Genomic DNA, 17109 nt, shown 5'->3' on the forward strand with positions numbered 1-17109 from the left:
AAAAAGTGTTGCCACTGATCTATTGGTTAGAATTTCCCTCAGTGTATAGTAATAAACCTCAACAGTTAACACTAGCCATGGAGGCTTTTAATTTTGATGCTAAATGTGAACAGTTTGTGGTATGTTTTCAGAGAAAAAAAGCTAAATAAATTATATTAATACTATCTTGATTCCTATAGTTATAAAAGGAAAACTATATATACTTTTATGAAACCTAATTATTATATAGTTTTGCATTTCTGCTTAATTCCTATTTTATTGTTTCACCAAAAAGACTGCCAATTCCTTAAGCTTTACAGCTAGTCATGAATTAAATCTGCATTAAATATGGAATTAATTTGTCTTTGGGGTTTAATTTTTTTTAATTAATAGCAAAGTGCAATGTCAGAAGAGTCAATGTACCAAAAAATTGAAACAGAAAATCAAAATTCATTAGAACAATTTCTGTTTGTGTGCTCAAGTAGCCTATTTTTTACATTCACTGAACATCCCCCTATGCATTTCCCATAATTAAATTTAATTACTGGAATCATATTTTTTGTGGATCTGAATCTTCAAAGGATGTGATTTAAATGGCATTGTTTTTACAGCACTTTGAGTAATACTAATCCTAACACAGATCCTTAATGTAATGCTGTTTTGAAGACAATTACATTTGTGTCTATTTTAAACAGAATTTTGAACTTAAGTCTATGTTAAACATCCTGCTTAAGTATTATAAATTAAGAACCCTATGGTCTGAATATTTCATTTTAATCTTTTAAAGCTAGCAGTTAAGAAAAACCGACTACTGTAGTACAATTTCCTTGAGGGGCAATTCAATTTCTCTTCCTTCATCTTTTGCCCAAGATTTTGCATTCAATAAATATTTACTCAATGATTTAGTAATCTGCATTGAAAAAACCTATTTCCTTTGTTTAGTATTTACACTCTCCTAGTTTTTCAGAAGTTATTAAATACTATAAACAAAGTATTAATCTACTATAAACTGTGATGATACAATAATGAGACAGTTAGTTTGGGGCCTGCTTTTCACTGACCAAAATAGATGAAATAAAAAAGAACACACAAATGTAGCACCTTAAACCCACAACGATTTTAAAAATTCAAGATTAGATAATTGACCTAACAACCAATGATACCAGCTCCCTTAAAGAGCACATTTGGGATTGCCTCTCCTATGAATATTATAATTGGCTAAAATTCAATTTTCTAGCCATTAAGTCTTATTAAAAGAGTCTTTTTTAGTTGAAAATTATTGTTTTAAAAAAATAAATTGCAATGAATTTATGCACAAAGGATAACCTCTAATTCCTATGGAAAAGAAACAACAAAAAAAACTCCCCAAAACACCAAATCCTACAGGGCTAGATCATTGAGCAATCTGTCAATAGCAGATTCAGAATATCTACATTATAATTACCCTAATCAGCAGTGTAATGTACTACTACCTCACCTTTTAAAAGCTTAGTTACCAGGACTCCTTTAGAGTCTTTGAAGGAAAGTCCACATCTAAGTTCTAGTATTGTAATCAAATGTTCACTAAGACAAGTTAGTTCACAGCAGTAGACACAGGATAGAGCAGCAAGTGGTGAAAGCATTCTCACATCTTATCAAAAGTTCCTTTCTTAAGATCATTATAAATTTAAGTTCAATAGCCTTGTTCAACCAATTCTTTTAAACCTGGGAGTAACCTAAAATCCAAAATTTCTCCAATGAATCAACATATCATTTCCTCAATTAAGTTATGTCAGCTGTTGTAATCACATACCTGGCATGCTTGATTTGAAATTTGGTATGTTTTTTTAAAGTTACTTAAAAGAGGGAATTGTAAACATCACAATTTCTTGATTAAATAATATTAAAACTGATAAGGCTTGGAGAGTCATGTAAAAATAACAGAAATCTCTGGTGTTCAGGGCTTGCAGTTACTATCAACATTTCTTATCAGAACAGTAAACTATACAAATTGAGTTTTGACAATTTCCACTATTATCGGTAACTTTTATTGGAATATTTTCCATTAACGCTTGAAAAGTATGAACTTCATTTTATTTACATCTTATCCAATTAGATGATATCTACTATAAAACTGTCATACCTCTCTAGCATTTCTTTTCCAGGATCCACCTGCTCTATGCTGCCCACTATAGGAAATGCAATACGGTACAGAGACATGTAATACTATGCAATAGGGTTACTGTTAGTGCAATTCCATTAACGAAAATTCTCTGGGTATTTGGGTGCTAAGACAGGGTATTCTTGATTAGTGGTAACCAAATTTATTAAATATAAAGAACATCAAAGGGAACAGACAAGACCAGAAACTCTATCTTGCCAAACACAAGCCAAGAGTAGCAAGCAGGTGCACGCAGGGGACGGGGGCATGGAACTTAGTGACTGAGGCGCAGCCTGCAGAAAGCTGCAGTTCTGCACTAGGGAGGAAATCTGTGGGTCAAAATCAACATAAAGAAAACACCTCAAAAAAAAAAAAAAAGTCATGCAAGACAAATGACTTGTAATTGACAAAACATTTGAAATAAATTATTCGTTTAATGCATACTTAAGGTTCTAAACGAATCTTTTCCTTCCTTAAAACTTTACAATCCTCCTACAAGCAAATACCGTTGACAGTTTACTTTGTCTTACATTTTACTAGTCTGGGGGAAATCGAACCAGGTAGTAATCTGATAAACATCAAGCTTGATGTTTTTGTTTCCTTTTGACTAGAGTATATCCAAAGAGTTATGATTTTAAATTCTATCCATCAGATATCCTTTAGGACTCCATTTTGAAGATGACAACTTCTGCAGAAAAATAATTATTTTCCTTTTTTCCCTCAGAGTGAATTCTCCCACTACATACCACATTAAAGAAAAAATTTTTAAAGGCATCAAAACGTTAGAATCCCATCCAGGTCTCTAGCCTTTGATATCTGTACTGCGAAGCAAAACACACTATTGCATACACATGTGTCTATGCACACACACAGACAGCAAATAGTCAGTGGCTTAAAAGTGACATCCTCTGCTTGAAAAATAAAAATATAAAACGTCACCCCTCCATTCTGCCCCTCGAATTAAAAAAAATAAGGCAACTAGGTTTGCCCACCACAGAGATAGCCGAAAAAACCTTCTAACGTTTAACCTGAGACAGTTAAAACATACAGCCCTAGGTCCCGACTCGGACGACTTAAATTTCAGGGTACGTGCCTTCGTTCCCACTCCTGCCCCATCAGCACCAACCAGGGCCCGGGTCCCGACGGCGACCACACTGCGCGCCGGGGCTGCGGGAATCCTTGAGTACCGCCGGCTCTGGGCAACCAGCTTCCGGCAACCGGACTCCCGGCCGACTGCGAGTCCCCGGAGCAGGGACGTTTGGAGCTCCCCAAACCCGCGACTCTTGGCGAGAGGAACCGGCGGAGCTGTGGACTCTGGCATTTAAAAACTACCGAAAAGTCTCGCTGCACAAGTGGTGCGGCGCAGGCCGCCGCTGCCGCTCCGCGTCGCCCGGTCCCTGTCCCGTTGGAGCGGGCCTGGCGGCCCAGGCGACCCTCCTACGAGATCGCGGTCAGCTGCCGGCAGCGTGGAAGAGAAACCAGAGCCACGGAAACGCCGCGGCAAGTCCCCGGAGCAGTCAGCCGCAGCTTTCTCCTCTCTCCTTAGTTACAAGTACCCCAGCAGCTTCGGGCGCTTCCTTCGAGAAAACGAAAACAGTGAAAAAGCGTGGAGGTGGTAGGAGTCGCTGACATTTTCCGTCGAAGGAGATCCCCTCGGTTCCATCCTTAAGCAGGATTTCCAAACTCGGATGCTTCCTCAGCGGAGGTATTCCATGTTGACAGATCTCTCGCCTCCCACAAAATGGGGCTGAGGAGGCGGCCGCTGTCTCCTCTATGGGCGCCGCCATTTTGTGAGGCGGCGGCGCGGCGGCAGGAGCCCGGGGTGTGTGTAATGGTTGAATAGAATGACCCCCTCTAGGGAATCCCCGGCGCTGACAGTTACGTAAGGGGCTGTGCGCAAGTGCGGCGTTCAGGGAATCCGCACAGCTCGGGCCTCGCAGCTCTGCGGCCCACATCTCCACCATCCCTAAGCGGACCGGTGGGGGAAGGGACAGATGACCTGGTCTCCCTCCTGCCCCGCCCCCCCTCGCCTCCGGCCCCGGCCCGGCTCCTACACTCCCCCAGCCTGGGTCTCCGCCCCTCCCTGGCTTCCGAGGCACTTACTGGCCCTTCGGTGTCAGGAACTTCCCAGCCATAGCCTTATTATAACCGACCCCATTTAAGAGACAAACTTTCCTTGCGAAATAAATCCGTTTCCTAGAGTGAGCACCGGAAGCGTGCTGGGCTATATTACATAATTCTTTTCACCACCAAGTACATGTTCTCATTGGAATCACTACCTGAAATAACCCATCCAGACCTTTACTGGCCTGTGTCCTTGGTTGTCGGTGACTTTGCCCGTAGTGGCCGTCACAGAAATGGGAATGATAATAGGCTTCACACGTCGTGGAGCTTAATTAACATTTGTAGCAAAGGGCTGACTCCAGCTGCTGGTAGATGCAAACTTGTAGTATTTGTTGAGGTGTTGAGTCTCCCATCTAAGCAGCCTTTTTTTTTTTTTTTTTTTTTTTTTGAGCTTCAAAGAAAAAATATTTGGAACTAAGGTCGCATGTGAGACATTTCAGAGAAAGCAAAAATTAAAGGTTTTAGTCAATAGTGGTTTAAAGCGCACTATCTTTAAGATACCTTAATATAAAAACAAATGTTAATTATTATCGTCAAAGTTCAAAAGATTGCTTCCCAACCAGTTTAATTACTGTTTGCATAACTCAGCACAGAATAATCTAGTTTGAGACGTGAAGCCAAAGGGAAGATGAATTAAGAGCATGACTCTATTTCTACAGAACTAGGACAGTTCACATTGTATTTCATTTACAGTTCGCTAAAGTTAGTTTGTGGATAATTCATGGAAAATGTGCTAACCAGGCCCCCAAATACCAGCACAAGGCTCAGAAAAGCCGATTCTCTTAGACCTTAAAAAAAAAAAAAAAAAAAAAAAAAAGATTGACAGATTGACTTTATTCTGATCAGTGAAAAGATGCGGAGCGTGAGGAGCTGCCCCTCTGGGCTTCCTTTCGCTCCCGAGCGCCACACAGGTTCTGTCGGGCGGGCGGGGACTCCAATGGGGCCCTTCCAACAGCCGGGCCGGGGACGCGAACATCGCCTCCACCCCTAACCCTGGAACAACCGGTAGTGGCCGTTTCCCCGCGCCTCCCCCCTTTCCGCCGGCTTTGTGTGCGTGTGAAATGTGCGGCACATTGCAGATGAACCCTAAGCCCGGCGAGCCGAGTCTATTGTTCCCCGCGAGGAGCAGCCGGGGCGGTGTGGAGCCAGGCGCAGTGCCGCGGCCGGCCCTCGGGGGTCGCTGTGCGGCGCTGGCTGCCCGGCTGTGGCGGCGCTGGAGCCGGCAGAGAGGGAGGCTGGCGGGGAGGGAAGCAGGCGGGTGGCGCGCAGCGGCTCGGCTGCCGCCGGTGCCTTCTGCCCGGGGACGCCCCGGCCGCGAGGCCGCGCGTGAATGTGTGCGAGGGCCCAGCGGAGCTGCGGCCGGAATACACGCTGTCACCCCGCTTTCCACAAACCACCACACAGACCTCCCCCTCCCCACCCCCAGCCCCGCCTGCCCCAGCCCCGCCGCCGCCGCCGCCGTCGCCGCCGCCGCGGCTGCCGAAACTCCCGGGCCTCCGGCCGCCCCGGCCCCTCACCGTCAGCTCGCCTTTCCCCTGGCCTGTTCGCGCGTCCCCGGCAGCAGCACCATGTTGAATCGCGTCCCCGGGCCGAGCCGCCTGGGCCGGCGGCGCTGAGAGGCGGGCGAGAGCCGGGCCGCGGGGAGGGAGGGAAGGAAGGGGTGGGGGCCGCGCTCGCCCCGCGGCTTCGCGCGGATCCGGCAGTCGCCTGCCCCTCTAGTTTCGCTCCGATTTCTTTAAACTTTTTTAGAAATTCCCCTCCCTCCTTCCCTCCTCTCCCCCTGGCCTCCTGCTCCCTCCTTCCCCTCCTCCTCCTCCTCCTCCCCCTCCCTCCCTCCCTCCCTGCGCCGCCGCCGCCGCCGCCGCCGCCACCGCCGGCCCATGACTGAGCCCCGCCGCCGCCGGCCGAGGAATGGGCTCCGGGCTCTGGTAGGAAGCGCAGGGAGCGGGGGGCGCTTTTAAAACACCGATCTGGGTTTTTTAAAAACCTCCTTTGAAAAAATAATGGCAAACTCGACGGGGAAGGCGCCTCCGGACGAGCGGAGAAAGGGACTCGCTTTCCTGGACGAGCTGCGGCAGTTCCACCACAGCAGAGGGTGAGAGCAGAACCGGGGGGGCAGCGCCGGGGCGAGCCGGGGCGAACAGGGCTCTCCCGCCCGGGCCGGCGCGGGGTCCCGGCTGACAAGTGCGGGGCTTTCTCTCTCCCGCAGGTCGCCTTTTAAAAAAATCCCTGCGGTGGGTGGGAAGGAGCTGGATCTTCACGGTCTCTACACCAGAGTCACTACTTTAGGCGGATTCGCGAAGGTGAGTGGAAGTTTTAATTTGTATTTCCCTCTCGCTGGCCTCCTCCAAAAAGTCTCCTTTGACCCCGGAGTGGGCGCTCGGGGCTGGGGGGGTGGCCCGCGGGGGCCAGAGGCGTTCTTTTCGCTCCCAGCCGGTGGCACGGAGGCGGACGGCGGCGGGGCTGTTTTTGGCCTGGTGGCTCGCGTGCGCGCGGCGGGCGCGGGGCTCGGCGGGCGGGCGGCCCGGCGCCGGCTCGCGCCCTGCCCGGTGCCCGGCCGGCCCGGCGGGGTCTGAGCGCCGCAGCGGGGAGTGCGGGCGTGCGGGGCGCCCGCCCGAGCCCCGCGCCCGCCCCGCGCCCGCGCCCGCCCGCCCGCTCGCTCGCGAGTCAGCTCTGCCGCCGCTGCCGCTCTAGCACAGGCGGAGACACAGAGACACACAGACTCTGAGAGCAGTTTTCGTGCAACTCAAAATTAGCGCGGGCAGGTTTAACATCGATAATCGGCTGCGAAATGATCCCGGCAGCCGGGGGCACAGCCTCGGCCCCGTCGCCCTCGGTTTATACAGCTAACAAAAGAAACCAGGACCTGTCTCCAAATAGCCATCTTAGGCTTCAAGGCTAGGCAGAAGCTGTAGGCCTCAAAGAAGGGCCTATGGAGATGGATAGATCTGGGAGAGGGATCGGAATCGGCCCCGGCCCCGGCCCCCCCAGAACCTGCGGACGTCGCTGTCCGGAACAGTATTGATCCTTTTGAACTTTTTTTTTTTAGTGTAAACGGACCGCGTTGAGATTTAAAAGGGGGCGACAGAGGGACTTGCGATTGGTTATTGTCCGGGCTTCAAAAACAAAACAAACCCACCAACACCCCCCCCCCGCCCCCCAAACAAAACAAGTGCTGTTAAATACAGGGCTCTTGGGTGAAAACCCAGTGATTCAAGCAGCCCTTGCTCAGTTACTCTTACGGATCGAGCCGAATCACCCACTGATGCCTGAGGTATCTCCACATCTCTGTAGAATGGGTATTTATTTCATAGTTAGGTTAGAGTTTTCTTGGATTGTGCACTCTCAGACAAGTGTGGCTGTGTTTTTAACAGGTTTCTGAGAAGAATCAGTGGGGAGAAATTGTTGAAGAGTTCAACTTTCCCAGAAGTTGTTCTAACGCTGCCTTTGCTTTAAAACAGTATTACTTGCGGTGAGTAGTAGTGACTCTTCCAACAGTGTTTGGAAATAAGGGACTTATGGGGAGATTTTTTTAAGGAAAAAAAAAAAAAGAGAAGAAAGCCCCAAACCAGAAGCAAGCCTTGCTCACCAATTTCTAAACGTCTGTTAATTTCAGCCTGAGAAACATTAAATATCAATAAAGTGAGGTTGTAGGAAGGTGAAAGTTTTCCTTTCCTATTTTAGGATTGTTTACATTTTTCATACAGAATCATTACAGGTGACACCCCACCCCCATTCTTGGTAAACATTCTTTTGTGACATTGTTATTGATTGCTTGATATCCACAGAGGGGCAGAAAGGTGATGCTTAGTAAAAGAGTTAAGATAGTTAATGAAACTTTGTATCCCTTGGGAAATTTTTTCTTTGTTTTGGAAACTCTTTTGCCCTTTTAAATTCTGACTTTAAGATTTTTAAAAAATGAAACTTTTATGTGTGTGGAACCGTGTCACTGAGTAATTTTTCAGTAGAATGTTTCTGCATAGCGTAACATGTTGGTGCTTTAAGTGACCCGGGTTGTTTTTAGAATTTGGGGGGGGGATTTTTGAGTGACTTAAAAACGTTTAAAAGGATTATTGTTTATTTAGGAAGATCAGGGATACTACAAAATGGAAGACTATGATTTGGGTTTTCGTTCATTCTCTCCCCTCTTTTTTGACTGTTTGACGAAGTAAATTTCTTACTCAGTTGGCATGTGATACAGTTTAGATAATCTATTTTGTAATTAAGTTTTAATATTTTCTTTCAGTTTTTCTCCTAGGAATATTTTCATATTGTCTTATTTTTAATATTTATCTACCTTCATAGTCTCCTTAGTTGCTATTTATTATTTAAAATTAAAATAATGCTCTTCATATTTATTACTTTTCAATAATGATGTTATAGGATGGCCTTTTTTTTAGGTAATGCAGCTTCTTCTGTATAATTGGAGTTTGGCATTTATCATTGCTCCAAATGCAATATCCATATGTGGATATTCTGTGTTATGTTCAGCATTCTGGAATAGGAAATGCAGTAATTGCACAGGTGTACTTTCTATTGGCTTAGATTGACTTCAGCCTTGAAGCTAAAGAGTTTGCAGAACTTTGTGAGTAGTTCTGAGTTACAGGGAAGTCTAGAAAATATTAAATATGGTTAGTTGTTATCTATTCTGAGTATGAGGTGGCATGTGTTAGAGTGCATTTTTAAATAAAAGACTAAAACAAAAAACAAAGTAGAATAAAATTAACCTCTAAAACCATTGATTTAGTAATGTGGTGAGAAGTAGAGAATTTTTTATTTATGGTGATATTAATTGCTCATTTTCATTTGTAATGTTGAGAGGAGTGGTGTTAATACATGTCCTGGTTTTCTGGTAATCAGTTTGAGCCATTTAGATTTTAACTGTTTAAAATACATGTTTTAAAGTTAATGCCTAATATTTATTAGATGATTGATTGAAACTTAATATCCAGAAGTTACTGTATGAGAGATATGTTTCATGAGATGTGTGTTTTTCTGAAGAATTTACATTCATATTAACAGGGTTTTAGCACAATCAAATGGCTAGACTCCTAGTTTACTACAAATTACATAAGTATTGTTTTTCCAGTTGTGATTTCTATCTTGGGATCATATCCTCCATTGATTATACTTATAGGTACTATTTTTTTTAACTATGTAGTTTCAGGATTGTTTGTAACTCTTTACATTGTTCTCAGGTCAATTTGAGCTTTATACCCTTACTAGAAGCTACGTTTGTCCTTAGCTAAACTTGTTTTTCCTCCATATATCACTCTCCAGGTTTGTTTTTGTAGGATTGTATCTAGGCTACTAGGGAAAAAGTTGAAGCATTTGTTTTGGAAAATAAAGCCATGTGAAAATTTGCATGGCTTGTAAAAAAAATACAAAAGAAATATGCTGGTCAAAAATTGGGTACTACCAACCTTGGAAGATTTTTTTCCATAGTGGTGTAATATTGCACAGTTAGAGGACATGTATTATGCTGGGTTTTACACCTTCCCCTGAAAAATCTTAACTGGCAGACAGGATGCCAAGCTTTCATAGTAGTTCTGTTACTTAACCATGAGAGTACCTCTTCATAGTAAGAAGCAGTAATCAAGTGACTTTGTAAGTTCCTTCTTTGATATATCAAATTGAATTTCATGATTTCTGTTGAGTAGATAATGCAGTGTGTTTTATAAATCACAGGTGGAATACTTTTTTGAAAATATGAACTTCTGTTTCATTTGACTTACTGTAAGACATGTATTCTTCATTTACTCTACAAGTTTAATATTTGCTAACATTCCTCTATAGTTTCAGTACTAATTGGATGGGTAGCTGTTAGCCTTATTAAGAAGAGCAAACTAGTATGCTGGCCATGTATATAACATTTTTTTGTTTGTTTTGGTACAAACATAGACAGTCATTAAATATAGAGGGATGAGTTTAGTAGTCTGCCAGAAATTAGCTTGATTGTGTCAAACATACATTTTTTCAGTTGTAGACTGTCTACAAAAATTTCTCAAAGTCTAAAATTGAAAATGCAATTGATTATTTGTTTTAACACTGGTATTTACTTAAAAATGTAAGTGCCTACTGATAATGTATAAAAGTACTATCTTTAAAGATTGGGTATTACTCATCTGTGATGTCTATATATTTTGTTTTCATTTAGTCCTTTCTTGTTATGTACATCTTAATATGTTCCACACATGTTTATTATTAGAATACCTTTATAAGTTTGAAAGGATAGGTATAATTTTTCATATTTTGTAGATTAAGATAAAGTGTAAGAAAATCTAAGTGGCTTTAAGGGCATTTGTTATTTGGACAAAAAAGTTATATTCCTCCGTGTGTTCAGTAATATTTAATCAGTCTATTATGAATTCAGTTTGTTAGTCACAAATGATTTTAAGAAATTAAAATATAATTGGAAATTACATATGGTTAAATGTATTTATTATATTCATTATGCTGCATATTGGTTGCTTTTATCTTTTGATGCTAAAATTGGGGGGGGGAGCAATTTACTGCTCTTACTTTTGTTGTGAGTTTGAAGTCTTCCTATGAAGATGTAGGTACATATTTCAAATACTTGAAGAATTTTATTGTAGCTTACTGATACCAGTAGTACAGTTACAGTCAAGATTGACTTGATGTTTCCATTATAAACTTGATTTTTGGAAAGGAGGTAAAATATCTTAGACACAAAAAAATTATTGTATAAAACTTTATTAGTAGTTTTCTTATAAAATCACTTCTTTTTTTACATGTACTTACGTGTAAATGAAAGTATGTGTAAAGTTGTACCCAGTTATAGAGTTGCACCCACCTTAGTGAATTTTCAGTTTCATTGTGAATTTATCTCCCGCCCCCCCCCCTTTAGCGAATGAAGCCTTCCCTTAAATTATACCAGCAAAGTTTATGTTTATTAGGTAAATAGAATGAATACACTTGTGTGTTAGGTAGTTAGTATCCGCCACGTAGATCACTTCTTTTAAGAGAAAGCTTTTTATGAATCACTTGAGGTTAAATGAAAGAATAATTCAAAATTGTAATAAATATGTAATATCGGTACTTAGAGTAGTACACTGAGTTGGTGTATCAACAGAATTGATAAGGAGAGATTGCTCTCCTTATTCAAGGAAGGAAAATAAAAGTACTATGGAGACTGGAAGAAAAACTGTATCTAAATAAATTATTCATATAGACATTCTAAAGTTAATTTTATAAACTATATAATTTTGAACAAGTTTGATTTTGATATTTTCTGGTATTCTGTTGCATTTTAGAGGGCATGCAAACTTGTTGAAAGGAGTAGAAAGTAGAAAAAGTTGAAAGACTTATAAGAGCTCAGCTAGGTTAGTGTTATGTCTTAGAAACCATGTTTTAAACAGCTTAAATTTGTCCTAAGTAGAAATAAATCTAACGCTTTCCAGGGTGGATAGTTTCACTGAGGATACACACTAAGAACTTAACTATAACTCAAGAGATATTGCATTTAAATATTCTGCCTTAGCTACTAACTAAAAATGGTTTACCAAGAGGAGTACTCTTATAATCCTCTACTCTGTTGTGGATTCATTATGTTCATAGTTGGTTATGTGTGAAATCCACTATAAGTTGCATAGAAAAGTATATTGCTGCTATGATTCTTTTATATTCCCAAACTGAACAATATTAGAAGTTGGAAAAAGAAAGAAAAACAAACATTTTAATTCACTGGAATTTAGGTGCATTAGTAAGCAAGTAAGTATTCAGTACATGTTTTTAGGTAAAGTATTTAGAGTTTTTATTATTATATGAGGAAAGCTGCTTATTGGGCATTTTCCAGAGTGGTATAGTCCCTACTAAAGTTGATTGGTAAAAATAGGGTTTGTTTGCATTGGGAATTAGAAGACCTTTGCTGGGGGCCGCGGAGAGCGGAGAGGGGAGATTCTCTCTGTTTCTACTTCTCTAATCTGCCACCACTATAGTTACTGTACTCTTGGGTATTCAAGATCAATTAGAATGGAGATTCCCAATTTGTGCTATATGAAAGACTTGTTTTCCTGAAATGTCAGTATGTTTCTTTGAAAAAAGCAAAATGAATTTAAGCACAAGTGCTAAATTTGGGTTACCTTATTGAAGGACTTCTTAGAAATTTTGTTTCGTTAATGTGCATTGTGGATCTCAAGACTATCTGGAGAAATACTATTTATTACCTCCCTCCTCCCACTCATAGTAGAAAGTGGTTCCCAGATACCACCACATAAAGGCAGGGGAATGTTTGAAGAACACCTACTAAGTTCTGTTGATCTCGGTTTGGGAAACTCTGAGCTAGAATAAATAAGGGTTAGGAAGAAAAATTTTAAATATGGAAAAATGAGGAAAATGAGAAATGAAAGGTAAATATATATATATATATATATATATATATATAAGTCGAAGTTTAATTGGTTTTTGTGGAGTATTATTTGGTTATTTTTACCAGTGACTGTACACAGTTACATTGGTAATACTTAAATAGTTGTTAGAATAGGGGACATTTAAAATTTATCTTTTGTTCATTGCCAGTAAAATAAAGGTAGCAGAATTGTTGGTCACATTGTTTTATAGACTGTTAATTATTTTTTATGAGATATAATAGTCCTGCTAAAATTTTTATTTGCCTCAGTTCTGTGATTTTAAAAACGGGTTATAATCATGAATTTTGATTTTTATGGAAAGGTGTTTAAAAGTAGATTTTGGTTTCACAACCAAACTCGCTGGAGTTAAAAATGGAGATGTTTGGATTATAGATTATTGTTAAATATTTTATGGTTTGAAATCATAAGCATAATTTTTATGGAAAGCAAAAGTGTTGGCTTTTGAATTTAAAATAAATGTAAATAACATGGCTAGTTCAGTTATCCATGGTAGAGCCCAGGAAATAGGCACTTTGATGCTTTTTATTCAGAAATGCCCCCAAATGTATATATGCTGATTGATATTGGTACTGCTTAACATATCAAAGTTTATTAATGGATTCACTTAGAAAATAAAACTTTTAGGAGTTCCACTTGTGGCTCAGTGGTTAATGAACCTGACTAGGAACCATGAGGATATGGGTTTGAACCCTGGGCTTGCTAAGTGGGTTAAGGATCCAGCATTGCCATGAGCTGTGATGTAGGTCGCAGATGCAGCTTGGATCTTGTGTTGCTGTGGCTGTGGTGTAGGCCAGTGGCTTTAGCTCTGATTTGTTCCTAGCCTGGGAACTTCCATATGCCACAGGTGTGACCCTAAAAAGCAAAAAAAAAAAAAAAAAAAAGAGAGAGAGAGAGAAAGAAATAAACTTTTGTTTGACCTGGAATAAAGAGATGGTTTAGAGCAAATTGTCACTCTCTGTTACATTCAGATTATGATTTTTATTGAACTTTCCAAGAATTCTATTATTAGGATGGAGTCTATCATATATTTCTGTTTCAAACATAAGAAAATTTCACTTGTGCTTGGATATTTTTCGCATATTCATAATGTGAAAAATGAAGCTATGTCACCCTCGTGACTAAGTATGTTGCAGTGATCTATTGCTGGAACTGAAATCTCTTGGTGATATCTAGGAATAGATACTGCATTATGAATTATTGCTGCAAATGATAGATTCATACTTCCACTAATAATTTAAATCAGTGCTTGCAGTTTCACCCCAACTTATTGCAAGAGGATTTTATGGTGAGGTTGAATTTGTTGTTTTGGCTGTTTTATTTCATTAGTCTCTTTTAACAGTTTCCTTTTCCTATCACGCCATTGATTTATTGAAGTAATGGGGGTCACTTGTCCTTTAGAATGCCCTAATTCTGGATTCGATTGACTGCATCCTTCTAGTGTCAATTAACCCGTTCTTCTATCCTCTGTATTTATTTTCGAAAAATGGTTAGATTTAAAGGTTGAAAAAATTCAAGTTTATTTATTTTAGGCATACCTAATAGGCAGTGTTGAGCTTTTCATCAGATCATGAAGCATATAATGGTTAGCTGTCCCATTTTAGTGGTTCTGAGATGGTTTTAGGTGTATTGGGTAGTTAGTGTCTGAATGGTCTGAAACATTGTATTTTTTGAAAAGTGTGCCCCAGGTGATTCTTAAATATGCTGAAGTGTGAGAACAGTTGATATAATTATTATAATTAAGCCAATTTAATTGCTAAGTCGTTTACCTTGGCATCAACATGTTGGCTAGGGCCACATCTAGAACAAAGCCTCTAGGTGACATCTGGTCTAGGGGCACCTGCTCAAGCTGCATCTGTCATCTCTAAGCAGAGCCTGGATGCATCCTGCTTTGTGTCTGGGCTCTAGAGAAGGTTAACAAGGACTGCACCTCAATTAAGGGGGAAAAAAGGATAAATGCAGTACCATTTTGAACTTATCTTGGCCGTGTTTGTATAGTAATTTGGATTTTAAAAAATTAGTTAACAGTAATTTTTTATTAATATCTAGGTTTTTTGTTTGTTTTCTGTTTTTGTTTTTAATAGGACTTTAGGAGTTCCTGCTATGGCATAGCAGGATCAGCAGCATATCTGGAAAGCTGGGATGCAGGTTCAGGCCCCAGCCTGCCACAGTAGGTTAGGATCTGGCATTGCCATATCTGTGGCATAAGTCACACCTGTGGCTTGAATCTGAACCCTGGCCTGGGAACTGCATATGCCATGAGGCACCCAGAAAAGAAAAAAAAAAAAATAGGAGTTTATAATATTTTTCCCAAGTGGAATGCCATTTATTTTATTGAATTTACTGGATGCCTTTTCTCTTTGTGAGGATTTTCTTGGTCTATCCCAGTACTGCTTAGGGGAGTTAACTTATATAAATTCCTTTAAAAATAACAATACTAACAATAACTTGTTTAATGCACTTTATCTTCATTTTTCAAACCATTTTCATATGTGAGATTTTATTTTTATCATTTCAAATTTCAGAAGTAATTGCTGTTATTTAATCTCAGAAAAAATAACACTTAGCAAAGAATTTCTTTACACCACTCAAACTCTTTTCTTCTGGAGCATATGGACTACTTCAGAAAAAAAAAAAAGTCTGTAGGTTATATCGAACTCTCAATCTTAAGTGTCAGCCATAATTGCCACTTAGTAAGGTTTATTTTACATATTTTCAGACTACACTTTCTCCCCTTCACCTTTCCATTTCCTTTCCTTTCCTGGCAGTACACCTGCTTTTCGCTTTACAAAGCATGGTCTCATACATAACCATCCATTATCCACAGTTGTTAAATATCTTCGGGTATTTTCCATGACCTAGGTATGTTTACCTTTGTTTCATTCAGTAAATGATTTTTTTCCTTTACCATATAATGAGACCAAACCAAAATACTGCTTTTTATGAGGAAGGATTTGAATAAAGTTGTACAAGAATCTGTTATTTGAATACATATCTTAATGTGAAATATGGCAAGTATCTTTAATTCTCCTCTTTATTGTATTTGGTAAATTCTTAATTATAGTATTCAGTGGTCAGTTGCTCTGTGCACAGAGATGATGTTTATTGTATAATTTAATATATATACCTCTCATGGTGAAGTGTTTTTGGATGAAATTTGATTTTGTCCTTCCCCTAGCCCATTGGTTATTTTAAATAAATAAAATGTTTATATTAATAAATGTACCTGAGGTAAGTAGGAACATTCTGTTAAAACAGGCCAAAGGAGAGATCATAGTTAGGGGCCTGGGAAGAAAATACTTAACCTGTAGTACTTAGAGATGGGGCTGAATGTAAATGTGTCAGTAATGATGCCCAAGTTGATCACACTTACCATAATGGTTCATAGATTAAGTGAATTTTCAATGTACTTGGGCTTAGATCAGACCACTTAGTACTTCATAAACAGTATTTAGTACCTTAGCAGACTGTACTCCAAGTGCACTCACAAGTAATAGGTCAAGAGTGCTTAAGCGGTTTGGTATAATCTTTTTAGTTTACACATTGAAACGTCAAACTTCTGAATTTCGGAGTGGTTTTTCCAGGTAGTCTCACATTGCAATGTCTTAATTCAATCTAGTAGTAAAATATCTGGTTGAGAGAAATGATAAGCCTTTAATTTTCTTTCCTTCATATGTTTTTCCAGAATTGTTAATTTTTTTTTCTATCTATATGTGAATTCTTTTTTTTTTTTGGGGGGGGCTGGATCTGTGGCACGCAGAAGTTCCCAGGCCAGGGATTGAATCTGTGCCACAGCAGTGACCTGAGCCACTGCAGTGACAATGCTTGATCCTTAAACCGCTGAGCCTTGCAGGAACTCCTATATGTGCATTCTTGTTTGCACTTCATTTATATTGTCCAGTTGTTATTATTTTGCCTCATTTGCTTTGTAATTTTCTCTTTTTATGTGATGGTATGTGTGTGTGTGTGTGTGTGTGTATATATATTACATATATATTATTAATAATCATTATTATTGTTTAATCATTTAATATCATTACTTTCCTCCTAAATATAAGTGTATATTCAGAATAAAAACGTTCTCTTATGTAATGGTAGTACAGTAATCAAATTCAGAAGATTAAGCATGAATATAACAGAGAACTATCTATACCAGTCTCTTGGGATAGATCATGGTGGACTATAACATAAGAAAGGGAATGTATATATATGATTGGGTTACTTTGCTATACATCAGGAATTGGCACAACATTGTAAATTAACTATACTCCAATAAAAAAGAAAAGGAAAAGCCCTGTGGATATAATCATAATAACTGTAACTATTCCAAAGATTTTTTTTTTTCCCTTTAGCTACTCTTGCAGCATGTGGAAGTTCCTGGGTCAGGGATCAAACTTGAGCCACAGCAGTGACATCACTGAATCCTTAACTGCTAGATCACCAGGAAACTCCCAAAGATGTCTTTTATAGCAGTCATAC

General features: G+C 40.0%; 2 protein-coding genes and 1 pseudogene across 9 annotated transcripts in view; 1 reads left to right on the forward strand and 2 right to left on the reverse strand.

Moving 5' to 3' along the window:
- LOC146403488 (uncharacterized) overlaps positions 1-5966 on the reverse strand; it is a 327016-nt gene extending 321050 nt beyond the window's left edge. For 3 of the 6 annotated variants that reach the window (XR_014804046.1, XR_014804045.1, XR_014804044.1), the window contains exon 1: positions 3213-4083. The gene's annotated coding sequence lies outside the window, so the exon portion shown is untranslated. Of the gene's footprint in view, positions 1-3212; positions 4084-5760 lie in introns of those variants that run through there. The other 3 variants (XM_084957246.1, XM_084957242.1, XM_084957244.1) reach the window with 2 other exon arrangements.
- Positions 1990-6001, reverse strand: LOC146403489 (uncharacterized; annotated as a pseudogene). The gene has a single exon (XR_014804034.1). The product of XR_014804034.1 is annotated as an uncharacterized LOC146403489 (transcript).
- A 122-nt stretch (positions 6002-6123) lies between these two features.
- ARID2 (AT-rich interaction domain 2) overlaps positions 6124-17109 on the forward strand; it is a 160699-nt gene continuing 149713 nt past the window's right edge. For both annotated transcript variants that reach the window (XR_014804018.1, XM_021092987.2), the window contains exons 1-3: positions 6124-6338; positions 6453-6546; positions 7618-7715. Coding sequence is in view for 1 of the 2 variants with exons in the window: in XM_021092987.2 (XP_020948646.2) it covers positions 6247-6338; positions 6453-6546; positions 7618-7715 (284 nt within the window). In the remaining variant the exon portion in view is untranslated. The remainder of the gene's footprint in view (positions 6339-6452; positions 6547-7617; positions 7716-17109) is intronic.

Source organism: Sus scrofa, chromosome 5 (genome assembly GCF_054392235.1).
Source record: "Sus scrofa isolate SSC_HxYL_T2T_F1_AM1 chromosome 5, Sscrofa_HxYL_maternal_Yorkshire_Landrace_v2.0, whole genome shotgun sequence".
In the NCBI taxonomy this organism is placed as follows: Eukaryota; Metazoa; Chordata; class Mammalia; order Artiodactyla; family Suidae; genus Sus; species Sus scrofa.